General features: G+C 38.9%; 1 protein-coding gene across 1 annotated transcript; it reads left to right on the top strand.

The window, feature by feature from the left end:
* The first annotated feature begins 2,358 nt into the window (after positions 1 to 2,358).
* Positions 2,359 to 20,157, top strand: PGM2 (phosphoglucomutase 2). Its single transcript, XM_027457252.3, has 14 exons — positions 2,359 to 2,527; positions 6,481 to 6,648; positions 7,471 to 7,577; positions 7,899 to 7,983; positions 9,628 to 9,711; positions 10,554 to 10,747; positions 11,916 to 12,105; positions 12,877 to 12,974; positions 14,332 to 14,512; positions 14,638 to 14,731; positions 15,626 to 15,755; positions 18,307 to 18,496; positions 19,173 to 19,306; positions 19,544 to 20,157. The coding sequence occupies exons 1-14, from the start codon at positions 2,471 to 2,473 to the stop codon at positions 19,644 to 19,646; spliced, it is 1,815 nt and encodes a 604-aa protein (XP_027313053.1). The 5' UTR covers positions 2,359 to 2,470; the 3' UTR covers positions 19,647 to 20,157.
* Positions 20,158 to 21,092: the final 935 nt, after the last annotated feature.

Here is a 21,092-nt window from a genome sequence, read left to right as displayed (position 1 = left end):
AACCCAGTATCTCCATGTTCTCATGAATAACTGTTGGTTTTCTAATTCTTTCTCGGAAATTTGTTCTCTGGGAAAAGTCACTAAGAAGGATCTAATTGTTAGATTGCCTGACATTTTGAAATTATTTGAGTTGTATTAATTGCACGAAAATGATGTTAATCACAGGAGAAAATGCATCAGAAGTTGACCATTTCTTTTTCAGCATCTTTTAATCCCATTAGACAATTAAGTTTTAAGGAGTGAGGCGCTTGGCAAATTGTGTGATTCTGTCCACTTTGTTCAGAGCAGTCCCAGGAGGTACTAGACTAGGACTTTCAAATGGATTTTCAGTGACACAGCTGAACCTATGCTATGTGATAAATCCTGATGGCCATTTTCCTCCATCTTCTAGAAGAAAATTTTTGATTTATAGTTTGATTTATACTGAGGCTATAAGGAGAAAAAGGAGACACTCTGAGGATCTGTTGATGTCTGTCACCACTCCTCCAGTTGAGTCAATTGCAGTACTTTGACAGACGGCTTTGCAGAGTCAAAGTCTTGGTTAATGTATCATTGTTCACTTACACAAATGCTGTTTTTTCCTGTAGTTATTGTCTGCTGCCTTTGAGAAGGATGGCAGAAGTTCAGTGTTATTTTGACAAGGGCAGCCACTTCCTCATTTGCTTCATCCTTTTAAGCATGGGACAGAGGGGATGCTTAAATTGTTCCCACTAAAATACTGTTGGAAAGCATCTGAATAGCTATATCCTTCATGTGAATTCAGATTCAGGACTTGGCAGCAAGTCACTCTCCTGGCTCCAGGGTGTCTGCTCTTCCTCCTAGACGTCACCTTCACAGTGCCATTGTGTTGCCCAGGACCTCAGTCTGTCAGCAATATGCACTGCATCTCTATTGTCCCCAGGGATTTCTCATGACATCGGTCTGTACTGCAGAATTAAGCCAGCTGCAGGAAAATCTCTGTGATTCCTTCCAACTCTCTCTGGAATTACATGGCACCTGGTCTGGCTCAGACGCAGACAGAGGTTGACAAAATCTAGGGAAAAGCTCTAGAACAGCAAGTGCCTTGCCCCTAAAACTCAGCAATCAGACTGCTTTATCCATTAATACTTTGGAAAGCTGATGCCAGGTGTCATGTTATGCAAGAAAGAGGGTTCAATGTGCTCTGGGCTATTCTGTCCCAAAAAATCAAACTGGCCACATGAGTTTTTGCCAAAGGTTCATTACCAAAGAGCTAGAGGAGAGCAGACTAAAGCAGTGAAGCAACAGATTTTTGTCTGCTTTCCTTTCTGCTGGGTTCCACTGATCTTTCATCTCAGACTTTTTCTGAAAGGGTATCTTAATTGGTATTTATATTGAGCTATATTGTAGATGGATATTCATTAACATTTTTGCAAATGATGTGTAGGATTTTTCTCGTTTGCATGCATTCTGGTAACGTACTACCGAACTTTGAAAGCTTTCCAAATATCTCTACAAATTATTATTTCCATGAAAATTTACAAAGGTGGCACTCATTATTCTAACTATATTTGGTCTATTTTCTATTTTTATTGGTCATACCTGCCATTAATGTCTGATTTATAGTATACATGATAATGCACAGAAATCATACATGGTTTGGCAGATAACAAGCAGATCAAACTTGACGGTGTGATTTATAGAAAATATATTCACAAAGTATTCTTTAATGGGAATAGCATTCACAATAATTAACAAGCTCTTTTCATGAATGGGATTTTGAGTCCTAGAGTGGGAATGGAGTTGGCAGTCTGCTCACAACACTGAGTAGGAGTTCTCGGGGATATTTTTGGGTGGTATCTCGGTAGGGGCTGTGTTGGAGCCATGCTGCTGGGCGCTGTCTCTGTTAGCAGCAGCAGAGCTGGGTGCTGTGACTTCCATACACAACTTCCTACGGGTGCCTGGCTGGCAATGAGAAGAGAAACGGAACTTAATGTGGTCCGAAGTCTGAGATTAAACACTGAGGAGGAAAAAAAGGCCAGTTGTGGGTCGGTTCACTGCAGGATTCACCCCGACTTGTGCAAAACTCCGGTTTCTGGAGCGTGCGGGAGCGAGCACCGGGGGGGAGCAGTGGCAGCAGAGCCCCCGGGCTGCTCCCCTCCTTGCCTGCAGGCGCAGGCAGCTCTCGGCTCGCATTTCCCCGAGGGAAGGCTGGCTGCTCTCTAGCTGGGAGCTCTGCCCTCGCAGACAAGCGCAGGACCCCGCCGATTTCTGCACCCAACGCACGAAAGCGCCGCTAAAACCCTCAGCCCTCCCCCGCCGCCCTGAACGCCCCGCGGCCGGGCTGAGGGAACCGCGACATGGCGGCCCTGACCCCGGCCTCGGGCGGGGCGGAGGTGGGGCGGCTCGGCACGGCCCGGCCCCGCTGCGGAAGAGGGAAGGAGCGGGGCGGCCGAGGCTGCCGGGGCTGGGGCTGAGGCTGAGGCTGAGGCTGAGGCGGCCGGGCGGCACCATGGCCGGGGACGCGGCGCTCAAGCGGGCGGCCGAGCAGTGGCTGCAGTGGGACAAGGTGAGGGGAGCCCGGCGCCCTGCCGGGCCGGCCCCGGGCGGAGAGGGGGCGACTCGGTCCCTTGGGGGCTTGGGGAGGGAGGCGCTGGGCTCTCGGGGGGATCTGGCAACGGGGGTGCTGTCTGTCTGTCTGTCTGTGTGTGTGTGTGTCTGTCTGTCTGTCTGTCTGTCCGTCCTGCTGCGGGGACCCGGCTCCCTGGCAGAGCAGCCTCGGAGGGAGGATGCCTCGCCGCGTTGCCTGTCTCGGAGTATGAAAGCCTCCGGGTGCCTCCATGCTGCCCTTTGCTCAAACGCGCTTTCCAGAAAGGCTGGCCTCGAAAAGGACCGGGAAACGCAGGGGACAGCATCGTGGTAGGGCCAGCCAGCGCCTGGCGACCCTGCCCGCAGAAACTGAACCTCCGCGGCGGCCTGGTGCCTCGCCTCTTTCTCCCTTTTTCTGCCATCGCCTGAGTACGCAGTACGTCTGTTCCCGGGAAGGTGCTTAAAATCCTTAAAACATCTCTCTGTCCGCAGTTTGGATCTGGGTAGTACTGCACGCAGAAGTAAAACCCTCTGTTTATTTCTATGTTCTACACGTCTAAAGGAACTTTTTGCCATGGGGGTGTTTTGGGAGCACTTACATAGCTCTTGTTGCTGCGTTTCCCACTAAGATTCAGGTCTGCATTTGCTGTATGTGGTTTGCATTTTTTCTCTCTGTACATGAAATTAGTTTTCATTGTGGAACATGTTGGCTATTTGTCTCACTTACATTGCTGTCAATGGCTGACCTTTTTTTAAATCAATGTACAATACTGTATAGGTTTTGTGTGACCTACATATTTGTTTGTTTGGTTATTCTTCTGCTTATTCAAGACCATCAATGAAAACATAAAGTACACACACACACACATATATATAAAATTAGTTCCAGGTTCTAAAGGCCATCATTGGAAGTACTTCCAATTTGTTGTGATACTTTATTAAAGATTGACAGCTCTATTCCTGTTAATGATGCTGCAGTGCCATACTAACCCCTTGTTCAGAGTTGTTAGGGTATTAGATCAGGTTCTGTGTCAATTTTTTTTCAGCTTAATTGATCTTAGAGAAAACAGTTTGGTTTTAAAGGGTGCTTTATTTCAGTAAAATAACTTCCTTGACTAATGTTAATTATATTCCAGTTTTCTGCTTAATCAATTCATTTTAATTGGTTATTCCAATTATTTTGTGAAACTCTTGTGAAATTCAGCATCCCTTGAACTATCGTTACCTCTTTGAAGGTTAGCTCTTTGTTAACAGTTGCGTCTTTGAGTGCAGTAATATTTGACCAGTATGCAATACCTCGTTGCAGATTGCTGAAAGTATCAAGGTATTGTCATTCATTTCTCAGGGAGCTCCTACAGTGGTTGCATTGAGCAACAGCCTAATCTGATATAACCCTTGTCCATTTACTCTGATATAAAAAAAAAAAAAAAACTCCATGGGAAGGACTGCTCTTGAATTTGAAGGGAGAAGTTAATTTTTAATGATGATAAGCTGCGTGTTTCTTGCAAAATAATAGTTTGCAAGAGCAAACCCTTACGTATGGAAATGGTCCTGCTGACTTCACTGGAGGTAACAATTACTGTGCATATTACCAGGCTCTTTTCATCACTGTATTCATTACATAAGTATCATATTTGTAATTCATTCTTTTATCAAACATAAAATTATGGATAGAAGGTAGCTTCTCTTTTTAATAAAAACAAAACTTGTTTAGTCAGAAGCTGTCCCTCTACTTTAAAACCTTGAGAGGACTTTTTACACTGAGGAACCATCTCTAGGGCCTTCATTTAGTATAAATAACTCATATGTAACAAGGTGATGTTTAAGTAAATTGCAGTAATGGATATTAATTCTGTATTATAACACCTGCCGCTGTAGTCAGAGACATCAGTATTCTCAAAATCTTATCCAGCTTGTTTGAGAATAGAAAAAAGAGAGAACCAAAGAAGAATGAAAAAAGCAGCACCTCACTTCATCCTTCAGATACAATTGGGTCCTTTTATAGAGATTCTTCTGCTTTTAAAAAAGTTGGTTTATTTTGGTTGCTTTTTCCCCAAAAATATATACACTGACATCATAATACTCCTAGAGTTCTGCAAGGCTTGAAACAAAATGGGGACAATAGTACGTACATTCAAAAAGAGAAAAAAAAAAAAAAAGCAGATTCTTAGGAGAATATAGCCATAAACAATTATAACAGTAATTCTGGAAAAATCTTGTGTCCAAAAAGTCCTGTGTTTGTATTAAACAGACTTGGGCTGAAATTTTACCATTATGTTTTTGTTTTTATAATGCTTCTAATGGGGCGGGGGGGAATAACAGAGAACTGAAGGCACACAACCAAGCTTTTTCTGTCTAATTACCAGAATTGAGTTGAGCCTTCTGCAAGGATGGTTCAGTTGCAGCATTCCTGCATTGGTAAATTGCTAATTCTTAAGCTGGAATTCAGTAATTCAGGGGTACATACTTGCTTATTGCACCTGGGAAGAACAACTTTTTTCCGTAATGAGTCCAGCTTATTCTGCATTATACAGTTTGCTTATTCACGCAAAGCCTTGTTAGCTTTTTGAGTATTTATTTAAACTACCACATTTGCCTTTCAGCAGCAGATATGTAGATCAGTGATTAGGGCAGGAGGCATCCACAATTTGTAAGCGTAATACAATGTCTAAGAAAAGTATGGTTTGGTTATTAGGTGTTACAAACTGTGGTCTCAGTTTGATGCACAGAAGGCTTAGGCACTTTCATAAAAGTTTACCCAGATGAGTGCTGTTGTGTGTGTTCTTCAGCACTTTCTGGAGATGCAGGGAAGAAAATCTATGGCTTCGTTTGCTCTAAGCATGCCTGGGTTATCCAGGAAATAGTAAAGTCTGACTTTCATGAGGTCATTTGGTTGACCAGAAGTCAAAGCTTGTGATCATTTGGAAATAATAATCTTTGTACTCCAGTGTGAAGTGTGTGTAATGGTGCCGTGACTAACCTGTGGAGCATGCTGCCTCTTTGCATAACGCTGTTGCCTAGTGGCTGGAGTGTGCCATCTGTCCTCTCGGCTCATCAGCTTTCAGGGAGTCAAACTAATGTTAAACTTGACACAGCCCATGTTACTGAGGTGTTGTGGAATACAGAACTTCACTAATTCCAGAAACAAAGAGCTGGTAATAGTTGTATCATGCAAGTAATGCACCAAGAAAAGGAGGAAAACTTAGAAAAGAAACTTTTCACTGTTTATAACAAGCCTGATGAGACTGCACATCACTGCTCTGTACAGTCATTGTATTTAAGAATTCCGCCTTAGTAGTCAAGCTTTCATCTTGAGTGTTACCATTCATATGTTTTCAAACACACACATATTTTGTGTCAATTGTTACCTTTATCTTCTGACCAGTCTGTTTAGTTTTGTTACTGCTCTTTATTGTTAACCAACCCTCAGACAACTATATGTGGTTTTTGTTGTTTTGGTTGGTTGTTTTTAACTCACAGCACTGTGGAAGTAATATTGCTTAGTCATATTTTTTAGTCATGAACCTATCTTATTCTCTGCTAGTTTTAGAGTAATTGTGTTCTGATGACAAAAATTCTCTGAACTGCAAAGGCTGGGGTTTGTTTTAAAACAAGAAAAACTTACATTTGACATCTTGGAAATCTTTTCACTTTCCTAATTGATATATATGCTGCTGCCAAAGCAGCATGTTTACTTAAGGAGATAAAGCTAAGTACGGAGTAGTTGAAATTGTACTGACTTTAAATCCAGAATATGCTGCAAAAGTTCCAGGGTTCCAGAGATGGTGTGCTGTTGTAATACTGAAGTAATCCAATAGAGAACATGGGGAAGAATGTCGGTTCTGTTAAGAAGCTTAAAGGTGTTTGAAAACAAATCCCACGAAATTCAGATATTTTAAAAATGTTTTTTGTTTGTTTGTTTTTTACCTACAGAATCCAAAAACTTCTGCAATAGTGAAGCAACTGGTTGCTGAAGGAAATGTCGAAGAACTACAGAAATGCTTTGGCTTGCGGATGGAATTTGGCACAGCAGGGCTCAGGGCTGCCATGGGAGCAGGAATTTCTCACATGAATGACTTGACTATTATCCAGACAACACAGGTATTGTGTTCATCATATTATCTCGTTTAGCTGGGTGGATGTAGGAATGGAAGGGCCTCACAACAAGCAAATGGTCATTCTGTGGAAGTACAAGTTTTTTGTTTGTTTTTTTACTGTTCTCTCAATTTTCAGAAGTCATTTAAATCATTTTTTAGTGCTGATCGCCAAAAATATGCAGAGTGAAGCTCTTAAGCTGATAAAATAAGTTATCTTCCATATTTGATTTGCAAATAAATTCATACACAGCTAGTTAAGCTAAGGATGAATTAATCCTGGCATAACAACTACAAAACAAAACAATAAAAAAGAAGGTAGCCAGCATTCAGCTAAACACCGTGCATGTTGCATGTAAATTTACGTAAGTGCAGTGCGTATGTATGCATGCATGTAGGTACTAAAGCAGATTAGTCCTTGAAATTGCTGCTGCATGGACTGCTGGTGCCCTAAACAGGTGTCGTTATCAAGGATGAGATACAATTCAGAAAGTGAAATGTTGGCCAGTTCTTTCAGGTCTCAGATGAGGAAGTGAACTAAATCATTTCTCAAAATCTGCAGTTCAGACTAATCGTGTTAAGTGTTTTGTTCTGCAGTTGGTTCTCATTTCTGGAAAAGTGCTTAAATGCTGGCAAATGGCATTATATTGATTTGAAGGGGTTTGGTGCCGGTGTTTGTTGGTCCTAGATGAATTGAATGGCAGTGCAGTTCAGTGAGATGGTGTATGCTTACCTCTCTAAGACGTCAGCATCTTAGTGATCATCTTAATACAATGATATATTAAATATTACGATTATACTAATGAAGTGGATTTGTTGTTGTCTTCAGGGATTTTGCAGATACCTTGAAAAGAATTTCAGTGACCTGAAAAAGAGAGGAGTTGTGATTGGTTTTGATGCTCGTGCCCATCTTTCAAGTGGAGGTAGTAGCAAAAGGTACTTTTTAGGTATTAAGTATTTTGCAGATGTCTTACACGATTTGTTATGGCCTTATAACCATTTAGACAATATTTTCTCTTTCTCTGGAATGAATTAATTCAAGGTTTTAGAATATTTTTTTGTTTACTTAATACCAAAGCAGTTCTTATAGTTGTGTTTTGTCCATTGGGTATAGGGAGTGAAAACATTTGAATTGTGTATAATATTTGGATTTATTTTATTTCTTAATTGGAGTAGAGGGAGAAAAAAATGTGAATTCTAGGAAATTAATTGGTGAGAAAAGGAATAAATTTTCACATTTTTTGTTCTTGTTAATAGGTTTGCAAGACTTGCTGCTAATACCTTCATCAGCCAGGGAGTTCCAGTTTATCTGTTCTCTGATATAACACCAACTCCTTTTGTGGTAGGTTTTTCTATAACATATTTATATACATACAAATTCTGTGAGATATAAAAAATTAACACATTAAGGAAAACTAGACAAACCGCTTTTGACTTCTTAAACTCTAACTACAGTTTGTTTTATGCTTGTTTAGCTAGATTTGGTTTGCAACATCCACAGCCGTAGACTGAAGAAACTTAGTAGAATACCTATGACAGTGGGCCATGTTTGTATTCGTTCACGCTTTCAGAAATATTTTTTGTAGAAAACATCTCATAGTTTCTAGTTTAATAGAATAATAGAATATCCCAAGTTGGAAGGGACTCTCAAGGATCATTGAGTCCAACTCCTGGCCCCATACAGGACCACCCAAAAATCAGACTAGATATTTGAGAACATTATCCAAATGCTTCTTGAACTCCAACAGGCTCAGTGCCGTGACCACTGCCCTGGGAGCCTGTCCCAGTGCCCGGCCACCTCTGGGTGCAGAACCTAACCCCAAGCCTGACCCTTCCTTGTCCCAGCTCCATGCTGTTCCCTCGGGTCCTGTCACTGTCCCCAGAGAGCAGAGCTCAGCGCCTGCCCCTCCGCTCCCCTCGTGAGGAGGCTGCAGAGCTAGATGCTAGGGGAGTCTGAAATCTGACCGAAGCTAAGAAGTTTGAAACTTCTGAAACTTTGAAGTTTAGTTCGTGATTTTCTTTTTTCTTTTTTGGGATATTGAATCTATGGTAGCTTTCTGAAAATACAGGTTGTTAAGAGTGCATTAATGTTATGCCAGGAGTTACTGAATGTGTCTGAATGTACACCACCTAGGTGGAAATTAGACATGTAGGTGTATGTTACGCTTAGGATCAGTGCTCTAGAACAATAAAGAGAAAAACTTACTGTTACACTACATGTAACAGTTTCTCCTCTGATAACAGTTGTTCCAGTGAAAGCTGCAGAGCTAGAGGGTTGAAGACTTTGTATGTATCATTCTTGTATTGATTTAAATTTTGGTAGATACAATGCCAGATTCTTCTTTGTGGAGCAGCTCAAAGCAGCGTTGCAAGAACTACAGTTGATTTTATTTGCTATTAAATAGAAATTAAATAGAAGTGAATTCCAACTGGACCTTTGGTCACATATAATGCTTTAGTTCTGTTATTCACTCCATCCATTTTGGATTAATTTAGAATAGCTCTCTCCAGAACAATTCTCTTCTACACCATGATGGAGTAGTTGCTCAAAGAACTGCTCTCAAAAGAAGGTATGGATGAGAATGCTGCAGTTTTCATTCTCTTTGCTGTACATGAAGTTCTGTCATGACCCCAACAGACGTTACACTCTTACAGACCTGAGGTATCTCAAGTCATTCTGCAGCAGGCAACACATGCATTCAGCTTCCCTCTATCAAAACACTCCTTTAGTGAGCCACAAAGTATCTGAAGCAGTGGTAAATATATATTAATGGAAAGATGCACAAGAAGTGACAAGGACTAAGGTTGTACCACACAGGGCATAGTGGATCAAGTACTGCTTGGCTTCTAATTTAGGGAGTCAGTCTGTAGGAATCATATCCTGATGTTTTTATTTAGCAGTATGGAAGTATTCTCATAAGAATGGGAATAAAACCTCCTATAATATTTTTCATATTCTACTTCAATTAACCTTTTCTTGTTACAGCCATATACAGTAACTCATCTGAAGCTTTGTGCTGGAATTATGGTTACAGCTTCCCATAATCCAAAACAAGATAACGGTTACAAGGTAATCCCATATGATCTATTTTCTGGATTCTTTTTGACGGCTTTTTCACATCCATTTGGATGTTTTATCAATTACTTTTTAAATTAACTTCATTTTTGCTGATGTTTTTTGTTATTTGAGCTACATGTATGCATGACCCAGATGCTGTTAGGTATCTTTCTTTAAATCTGCGGTTTGTAAACCATCAGTAAGAGGAACTATGCCAACAACTGCCAAAAATTAAAACATAATTCTGTTTATACATAAAACGTAAAACCTGCTGTTGGATGTGTGGGCGACTAAAAATCAACAACAGAGGACTAAAGTAATGAACATCTTGAAGCTTAGTTGAATTTATGCATGCTATTGTGGCAAGGCTGCTGCTGTAGGCAGCTACAGGGGTTTTATGCCTTTCTCTTTAACGTTTTTTGTGATAAATGCATTTTGTTGACACTTACTTTTTCCAAATAATTCTTTTTATATATAACGATTATATCTAAGAATCATGTGGAAAGTATCTGAAATATCATGGGGAATTCAATATCATCAATTCCAAGGCTAGCAGCCAGACTGATATTTGAGTCTTCTCAGTAAATGAGCTGAGCCTTGTTTTGTGGTTCATTATGTATTTCAGCATACTCTGATAAAAATTTAATAGCTTTTTTTTTTGTAGAACAAAACTGGTGTTTGAAAGGAAACACTGAGAATATGAACAGAAAAATATTCTGGGTATACTTCAGTTGAATTTACTGTAATATCCTATCAAATACGTCTTGGCCAACAAAAATTTGCAAAGCTGTCCTACATTATTAATACTACATTATTAATGACCAAAATACTCTCTTACCACATTTATCATTTAGGTTTACTGGGAAAATGGTGCTCAGATCATTTCCCCTCACGACAAAGGAATTTCTCAGGCTATTGAGGAGAATCAAGAACCGTGGCCTCAGGCTTGGGATGATAAACTAATTGACAGCAGCGTGCTACTTCATGATCCGTATGCCACTGTCAATAAGGAATATTTCAAAGACATACAGAAACAGTGCTTTCACAGGTAACTGGTGTTAACTCTGCTAAGGTACAGGATTTTCCAGCTGGTATGTCAGCATGGCAATTTAAATCGATCAAACTCAGGGCAGCCACAATTCTGTTGTGTTTTCCAGTTCTGTCTGTGCATTCCTGTGATCTTTTGCAGTAGTTCTGGCAGCGGTGTGGTAACATAGCAAGCCAGTTAATAAAGTTGTTCTGGCAGAAATCTAACCCCGCAAAAGCTAGTTTCTGATTATATTATCTCCCTGGACTAGTGTGGCCATGCATCAGCCAAATGCTGCTGGAAGATTGGGACTATTCTGTGTAGCTAGAGGCAAGCTAAGAGTTGGCACTGACTATCTAATTTAATGTTGTTGAATCACGGCCTTAAAATGAGCTGTTAAGAGAGAAGGTGAACCAGGCTTTTCAGACAGTTTTGACAGACGATCTCGCTCTATAATTCTAGCCTTGCATGTGCTCCTGGTAACCTCGGAAGCCTTGCACCAGTGTATTGCTGTCACTTGCTCAGCATAAACTTCACCTAACGAAATGAAGTGGATGTTTCTCTTCGAGATTATCAGGTAGAATCAATTTGTGTGTTAGATAAGCAACAGCCTGTTAATCTGCCTACTTGCATCAAAATTTTAACTACCAGTAGTCACCAGTAACTGGTGCTAAAATCTCAGTCAATGTTACTAGAAAGATAGGCCTGTATGAGAAATAATGTTCTTTTTTTTTTTTTCTACCGAATAGGAGGTAAATGTCCCAGGAGTTTGAATGCCTTTACGTGTCTCACATTTTTAGCAATGTAACTTATAAAAACGAATGAGTTCAAATGAGACATGCTCCAGTAGGTTCACTGTTCTTTGGAGATGGCTTAAATGCCAGAGTTGGGAATGTAGAGTCTTACTAGTCAGTTGTATTTGTTTTCCACTCTCCTCCTTTGAGGTGTATAGAGCGTACTGTCTTATTCCAGTGGTTTCCGTGTACCAGAACATTAGATATTTCCAGTAACTCGCAGAGCTAAAAAATGTGGCTAAACCAATTTTGAAGTCATTACTTCTAAAAAGCAATCTCCTTTAGTTTTTCATGTTAACAGTGCTACAGAATAACGAGTCACATCAGTTCCCAAACATAGTGAATTTTCCTGTAGAATATCCTGCCATATTCAAGTTTAATCTGTTTTATTTCAGGAATATCAACAAGGAAACAAACTTGAAATTTGTTCATACTTCTGTGCATGGTGTAGGTCATAAATTTGTGCAGTTGGCCTTTGAGGCATTTGACCTTAGACCTCCTTTTGCTGTTCCGGAGCAGAAGGATCCTGATCCAGAATTTCCTACAGTGAAGTATCCAAATCCTGAAGAAGGCAAAGGTGTTCTGGTAAATATATATATTTATTACTTATCAATATTTATAAATATATATATATCTTTATAGTTACAAAATGTGTCAAGCAACTTGGCTGTTTCCTTTCTGCCAACAGTCATGGCTATAAATATTGGTTAAAAGATTATTTTACTTCTGTTTTTAGATCTTAACATTTATTGAGGATTTTGTTTGTATCATTTCATTAAAATTCATAACTCTTTGAACCAGTCAGGTAATAATTAGCTATAACTTTAAACTGTATTTTGTTCTCTCTATCAGAATGTGCATCATCTGCATGCAAAGCAAAGTAATACAGTTCTTTTTAAAAATTAATAAATAGAAAGTAAAGATCTTCACCGTCAATTTGGGAAAGTTTCTAGTTTACATCTGAAATACAAAGACTAAATTGTTCCCAAACCTCAGTGGCAATCCTGATCATTAGGAGGCTGGAATTTCTGATACAAGTATGATCATTTTATTATTAAAGACCCTATTGAATATATCTAGCTTTTGAATCAGGCTACAAAAGTGGAATGATGTTGGTGAAATTAAATATCCTGCTCATGCTCAACTGTTTCCAGGCTTATAGCCTGTGAGTTGGTTAAATGTAAATGAAGTGGTTGGGATAGTGGTTTTTGTTTTGTTTGTTTGTAGACACACATCATGACTTTGGGTGTTTGAGATTAAATAAACCAGCAAAGTTTATTTAAAGTCTGTAAAGAAAGCAAAAATATTATTTGGGAGTATTAATGCTTCTCTGATGTTGCTTATCACTGTTTCCAGACATTATCTTTTGCTTTGGCTGAAAAAGATGGGGCAAAAATTGTTCTAGCAAATGATCCAGATGCTGATCGACTTGCAGTGGCTGAGAAACAGGAAAGGTATAGTAACAAATGCAAACCATTTTGGACTTAAAGGTCCGACAGATTTGAGGTATTCGGACTACCTGTGTTTCAGAGGAAGATAGAATAGTTTTGTTTTTGTTTTTTGGACTGAGACACAAAAATATGTAGTATGAATGAACTCATGCTTTTTAACACATGAGAGAGAGATATAAAATCATGGCAACAGTCCTTGGTACCCAAAACATGAAATGGTTTCTTGAAAGATATCTTCACTGATTGCATAACTGATTTCAGGCTGTAATATTTGTCATCCACGAATTCCAAAAGCCCAGCAGAAGGAGACAGTGCAAGTATCCATTTTGCTCACCAGATAACGTGTTTTCATCTGGTACCACCTTCAAAGATGGCAGTTTTTCTTTTGCATTTTTTTTCATTTGTCTAATAACATAGCTACCAGAGTCTCGGAGGGTGTTTTTAGTTTACTGTAATTACCATCATTGAGAGTATGGTGCTTTTGTTCTGCTGCTTCTTTGCTAATTGTTTAGCCAGCCTTAATTGTCACCTAACTTTTGGTCCTGCATCGTTTCCAAATTCCACTGCAGCTTTTTGTACACTAATCAGATACAAATATAGGCTTCCATAGTATTTGTATGTCTGCTTTGACACACACTCCTGCTAGAGAACATTCTCTCACGCTCTTTTAAGCTGATTGTTACCATGCATTCCTTAGTGCCTGATGGCATCAATAAATGCAGGAGACCGACTCTGCTTCTCTTTCACAACAGGTGCTGTTTCTGTAGGTGTTCATTTTTGCCAATTTGACAGTTTCTCTGTCCCCTTTCATGATTGGCATTTTTGTTATTCTGACATCTGTTTTTTCCTTTTTTTTTTTTCTTCAATTTTTCTTGTTCTAACAATGGGTCAGTTTTAATTTATATATTTTTGAACTACTTGATTTCTGTTTCCACTTTTCCTTAATGATAGATTGATGTATTTGTTACCAAGTTGACCAAAACTACTGATTGTTTGAGAATTGTATTTATTTTCACATCTGTGCCATTGATTTTTGTGATCTGTATCTACTGGCTTTTTTTTTGTCTTTTTTTTTCTTTTTTTTTTTTTAATTTAAAATATGCTGGAAATTTCACTTTCATCTTTGGATAAATTCTTAAGCTGGTAAATATGACTGAGGAGTAATATAACTTCAGGATTCTTAGGGGAAGATTTTTTTTTCTTAATGGATACAAAATGCCTTGTTACTGTCATTTGGAATTCAAATGTGGTGGGTTTATTTGCTAGTATTCATGTATGAAAGAACCACTAGATTTTTTTTTCCAGTACTGTCCTTTGAATTCATATACTTTCTTCTTTTTTTTTTTCTTTTTTCCTCCAGTGGTGAATGGAAGGTGTTTTCTGGAAATGAACTGGGAGCTCTTTTGGGGTGGTGGATCTTCACTTGCTGGAAAAATCAGAATAGGGATGCTTGTGCCATTAAAGATGTCTACATGTTATCTAGTACAGTATCTTCCAAAATTCTGAGAGCAATTGCACTAAAGGAAGGTTTTCACTTTGAGGTAAGCTGTTACAGGTTTATTCTATATCCTTTTATTTGCTTTCCTACATAGTGTTTTGTGTCCTCTATCTCTGTCAAACGTTGCTTTTATTCTTAATGTGTTTTTTTTCATCCTCACTGCTGTAGGAAACACTGACAGGTTTTAAGTGGATGGGGAACCGTGCCAAACAGCTCATGGATCAGGGAAAAGCTGTTCTTTTTGCGTTTGAAGAGGCTATAGGTATGAGAATATTGCGTTGTAGAATCCTGTAAAATAGTGAAAGTGGACTACTGCCAAATATAGTTGTGTAGCCAAATGGCCTCAACTTAATAGGAGTAATTGACATCATCCATTTGGCTGATTGATATTACTAGTATGCAATCCTCATCTCTGTTTAGCACCAAGTATGGTGATGCAAGCTAGGTGGATATATTTTCAGTAATGGCCATGTAGACTTGGGCTGCAAATTCCCTACAAGCTATTTAAACACAAAATAAACCAAAAAAACACATTTCTTTAAATGTCAAGTTGAGTATGTGTAGCTGACACTTAAGTTTAAACATGAACAGCATAAAGTAAAAGCTCCTCCAAACAATACTTGTAAACTGGAAAGACATGGGGAAAAGTTATTAGTATGTAAGACAGAGATTGTAAAGCTGTAGTACAATTTCTTGAGTATCTCAGTGCCTGAAAACCAGAGGAAATGTGACTACCTCGTGGATAATTACCAGTGTTAACGTATGCTACTATGTAAGGATACTCACATTTAAGAGAAAATGCCATGCTTGTATTTTTCCTAAAGTGTGTGTTTCTTTTTATGAGAGTTCCAAAAGTACTCAGGAGCACATGGCACAGATAAGATACAAATAAGTGCTGAAAATTCATTAAATACTTTGATTATTGAAATTAATGTTGATTAGAAGGTAAATAATTTTCAAATCCTAGGCTATGCTGAAAATATTTTTGGTTTAATTCTAAAATGTGTGTAGTATGGCAATACACATTTCTCCTTTGAACAATGTCCATTCTTACGTTCCCCTCTTCCACCGGTGCTACTCTTCTATTCCATACTATCTACTTTTCTTATAAAAATCAAATATGTAAATAATACACATTAAATTTTCCTTTGTTTAGGATATATGTGCTGTCCTGCTGTTCTGGACAAAGATGGTGTCAGCGCTGCTGTTATAACTGCAGAGATGGCTAGTTTTTTGGCAACCAGGAATATGTCTTTGTCTCAGCAGCTGAAAGCAGTCTATGATGAGTGAGTTTGTTTATAATTGTCTAATAATCAGATTTTCTCCATTCCACATACATTGGTTAATAGGACCTGACAGTAACATACGGTACATGAAGAAATAGAAGTACAAGAGTATGGTAACAGTGATCTAGAAAGCTCTCCTATTTCGTGGGTATGAATACACATATGACTTGTTTTTATGTCATTTTAAGGTATTAAAAGAATAGAATCGCTTTTTTAATTCTTAATCTGTTAATGAGATTTTTTCATAGCATTTTTGTTTGTCTTTCTGAAGGCTTTCCTCTGTTTGAGAAGTTCTGCTCGTGGGCTTTCTTGTACATAAGACTGGAGTTTTTTGTCTACTTTTGTTTTTCCCAGCAGTATTGTTTCATTGTGGAGCTCACAGTGCTTCTTGCTGCTTAAACATACTAAATGTACAAAAGCATTAATGGCAGAGTGTGCCTAGGTAGCTCTGGCATATTTATATTACTCATTGAAGCCAGCTTGTTTCTGTCCTGCTTGCAGGGCTATTGGTAATTAAATTAATTCTAGATGGCGCTATAGCTATACTATATCATTCTGGCTTTCATTTTTGGATCAATGGTATGCGTTGGTTTGTCTTTCTGCTCCTGAATACTGATATTTGAGCTGATTCAGCTGAAGTTCTATAACTGATTCTATTTGTTGTATCCAGCTGGATGTCCCTCTGAGAGCTTTCAGTATTAAGTGCTACTTCTTGTTTTTCTTTTAACATATTCTAGGACCTGCAGAAATCAGTAGCTGAGATAGTTATTGGACTTCATGGGGCAGGGCATGTTTCTTATGAGGGTTTGGGGTTTGTAGTTGTTTGTGCTGAAGGAGCAGCATAGGCTGGTGGATATTTTCCACCTCTTCATGTCTGGTAGCATCACTAACAAAGCTGTGGTGGAACCTGAAGAAAGATTCATGGAAAACTCCAGCCTTGGTGCTGCTTGTTTCACCAGTCCTCAGAGCTCTCCTTTGTGTGCAGTACTAGACAAGCTTATTTTATCAACCATTTAAGAAGGAATCAGGTGGCAAAACCAACGCATAAATTGTGGAATTTATCAGCTGTTGTACATGGTAGTTTAGGTGCATTCATGAAACAGTAGGACAAACACATGGAAAAGAAAATCATGCCTAGAGCTGCACATACAGTATCTGAGTTGAGAGTTTCCTTAACTGCTAGTTCCTGGAGAACACTCTGAAGTGCTCTTTTAAATGCTCTTTTGGTAAACAAACACCTGCTTCGGCTTGCCTTCAAAATCACAAAATTTAGCTGAGTGGAACTTAGCAATGCCACAGTGCTGCTGTGTTAATAGCCACTGAAGAGGCCTCTGAAGGTCATAGCTTCTTTAGCATAAAAGCAGCCTGTAGGTGCACCTCAGAGTAAGGCTGTTCGTGTCAATGCACATGGCCACCATTCATGGGAAAGCTACAGATCTAAGGAAGAAAACAAGTCTGTCGTCTTAACAGGTGCTTGGTAACTGTGGGACTTTTCTTGTCTTGCTTTGCGGTTATTTTTGTTTGCTTGCTTTTGTGGCTAGTATAGTGTTCCACTTTTCTACTCCTTTACTTCTTTTTCTCCTGGTCAGGATTGTCTTGTGAACTGCTGTTGAAGCAGAAGAAACTCTACTCTGTATTTTGGAGGTATAGTACGGGGATCTGTTCTCATTGTTACCTCATCCCAAAGCCAAGGTAGATCAGGAAAAGGACACAGTCCTAACAGGTTCGTTACTTCTTTCAAATGTAGGATAGGCTTTTTTAATTCCCTTGCTGGATTCTCAAGACTGATTTAACAACTATTGATATTCAAGATTTCCATTTAGGTATAAATGTGTTGCTACTTTAGAAGCTTTCCCAGTTTCTAGCATGAGCATCCTAGTGTTAGCGAAAGCTTCTGCCCTTCAGATTTTCCCTAGCACCAAGGATGCTCATTAACTGTTCATCTTTAGGAAAAGTTCACTTAAAGAAGCAGCCCAGGCTTGTATGCTTTCCAATAACGTGCTGTTTTGAAAAGTCTATATTATCAGGCTACTTGTTTTTGATGCAGATTCTGCATTATACTATCTGGCAGCAAATGGGTAATGTAAAGAGGTGATGTTCGGGAACAGTTTAGTTCAACAGAAAGACTTTAATGGGAAAGCAGCCTCTGCAGTTTGCTTGGAAAAAGGCCTGAAATTACTTTTACTCAGAAGAGATCAGCTAGCATCCAGTCAAGGGACCTATTTAGACACATTTGTTTCTCTTCCTGTGGTGTTTAGAACTTCACAAGGCAATAATGGCATCATTTTTTTTCCTTCTGATTTCAAAGTAAACTTTCTCATTTCCAATCATTAAGAAAATTTCTGTGCAGAGACCTTTAAGAGAGAAAGTGTTTAAAATAGGGCAATTAAGGTGTCAAAGCCTCTTAAAAAGTGTAACAGGGTGAAGTTATGCTACAGTTGGGTGACCGTGAGTATAGATTCTTGCTTTATAGAGGGTTGTATAATGTGTGTGGTGTATAACTCTAACAGGAACTTTACTTTTTCAATTCATTAGTATCATGTCTTCACAGATATGGCCTCCATATTACCAAAGCTTCGTATTTCATCTGTCATGATCCTAAAGTGATTCAACAGCTTTTTGACAACCTCAGGAATTACGATGGAGAAAACACATACCCAAAATCTTGTGGTAGATTTAAAGTTTCTGGAATAAGAGATCTAACTACTGGGTATGACAGCAGCCAGCCAGATCAAAAAGCTGTAAGTACATTTTTGTTACACACAATCACGTATATGTATGTGGAAACACATGTAAAAATACTCTCTGGAGAAATACTCTAGAACATGTTATGTTCAATGTTGAGTCTAAGATGAGTTGCGTTTGGGATGATTGTTTTGTTTCAATGGGGAGTAAATCAAGGTTGATTTCTGTTTTCCTTTTCTTTTTCGTCCTCTTCTCTCTCCCCATTTCCCCTCTTTCTCTGCCCTCCAAGGTGGCACTCTGTAGAGGGAGGAAGGAGGATCTTGCTATAGTGCTGCAGCAGCAATCTTCTGTTAATTTGTGTAAAAAGTGTAAGCAAGATGGTCTACTGAGATGCAGGTTGGGGTTCCTTAGTCTTCCATGAGCCATGTTTCTTCTTCCTCCTGGGGAAGCTCCTCATAAAGAAACTCCTGTTCACAGCCAAAATGTTGACTAGAGTTGAAATAAGCTACCCAGCAGTGATATTTAGCAGCAGTTTTACCAGCAGATTGAGGGTAAAGCTGTCATTTGCCTGTTGTGGTCACGAGACCACAATGTTAAAGGAAATGGAACAAAACTTACTTTTAGCTGATGCATTAGTCATATGACATCAGGTCATGGAGTTTGTTTTGAAGTCATTATAGTCCCCTTCTAAATGTTACATATATATAAATATATTCTTCTTACTATTTCTAGATACTTCCTACTAGTAAAAGTAGCCAAATGATTACATTCACTTTTGCTAATGGAGGAGTGGCCACGATGCGAACCAGTGGGACAGAACCCAAAATCAAGTACTATTCTGAACTTTGTGCACCTCCTGGAAACAGGTATTGTCCCTTACAGGGGTAAATGCTGTGCAATAGGGGCTGAGTGGCTTTTCTGCATTGCTTTGGTGGGGAAAGGGCTCTTCATTATTGAATAGTACTCCTTAAGAACTCGAGTATATATACTTTTATCATTGATAGGAAATATTTGTCTAAAACAATATATTAGGCTGTAAATGTTCTTTTTAACTTCTCTACTCTGACAGTGTTTTCTGTGTTTGTGTGGCTTTCTTTTTTTAGTGACGTCGAGCAATTGAAGAAGGAACTAGATGAACTGGTCAATGCTCTTGAAAAACACTTCTTTCAACCAGAAAAAAATAATCTTCAGCGAAAGACCGAGTAAAATAGAAAAATTACTACCATAGTGGGTTTTTTTGGCAGTCTTAGAAATGCATTATTTAAGAAGTAAGGATTTTTAGGACCAAATATCTGAGAATGCAGACTAAAAGGCTTCTGCTTTTATTAAGATCCATTCTGCATATTCTTGGATGTAGTATCTTGTTATGGAAGGGAAGCATGTCTACCCTTGAAGGACCAAAAAAAAGCCAGTCATCTTATGAACAAAAAGTTGTCTCTGAATGTATTTCAAACAATACTTTTTTAATTAAATACTCTAAGTAATATCTTGATTTCTGAAATGTAGCCTGTTTGGGGGGAACTTTTATTTCTTCTGTCTGTGTGTAATCTGATAATGATATGCAACTCTGTCTAGGTTTAGATTTGTAAAGCAAGTGTTCCTGTTAATAAGAGCTGAAAGCCTGTCGTGAAACTTTGGCAAAGTTGGGGGAGTTGTTTCAGAAGCAGTGGTCTTTTGATAGAGTTTTCAGCCCAAATAAACAAAGAAGTCACACGAATTTGCTGGAAAGCTTCTGTATGCTGTGGGACTACATATCAAACTCCAGGTTGGAGATGCTAAGTGTGCTGAACTTTTCTTCATTAGAAGTGCAAAATGCACTTGGCTTCAATACCATGAACATTTTAAGACAGAATGTATCTGCACACAGCACCTTTCCGTTGCCTCATCGATCTAAGCATTATTCGTTCAACACGTACCCCAGTGTCAGGTCCTGTCCTGCTGTATGCTACATGACTTGCTGCATAACTCCTCATGTTGAATTTAGCACAGGAGTTTCCGTTTCATTTCATGCTGTCGTCTGCACATGCAGAGTCCGAGGTGGTTATGTGGAAGTTACCGGTTAACTTTAGTATAGGGTTTTTCTGCATTTTCAGTATTTCCTTTGAGTATCAGTGTATCTCTAACAGCCCTAGTACATCTTGGGTGCGATCTTGGGTGAAAAAACCTCCTCACTGTAACTACTTGTGCTGTCCCATGACACTGACTAGTTGCTAGGTCAAGCGTAGATCAAATTTAGCAAATTATTCATCAGGAATCAAATCTGTCATTCTGTGCCCAGACTTAACTGGTTCTTTGCTTGCCATCTTAGCTAATATGTGATGCCTGCTTTTGCCTTGTACTCCTTAGAGTTATAATCGAGGATACAAAGAAAGGAGTAGTCCCTGTGTTCTTTGGCTGACATTTCAGCTTTTCTTGGCTGTACAGAGTCGAAGCCAGCATCTACATCTGTCATACTGAGGTCCAGCTGTGTGGCACAGAAAATAAATAAAAAAAAAGTAATAAGAATATTGAGGAAACAGTGTGTACTGTTAATTGAATCCTAGTCCTTTAGAGCGGGAAGTCAGGAAGTAAGCACTTTCTGTGCAAATAACCTGTTCGCACCCTCCATTTCTTTGTTTCCATTTCTCCTATGGTAAACCAAAAACTAGATAA

Source organism: Anas platyrhynchos, chromosome 4 (genome assembly GCF_047663525.1).
Source record: "Anas platyrhynchos isolate ZD024472 breed Pekin duck chromosome 4, IASCAAS_PekinDuck_T2T, whole genome shotgun sequence".
Lineage (NCBI taxonomy): Eukaryota > Metazoa > Chordata > Aves > Anseriformes > Anatidae > Anas > Anas platyrhynchos.
The sequence above is the reverse complement of the archived record's forward strand: the minus strand, read 5'-3'. Positions and strand labels throughout refer to the sequence as shown.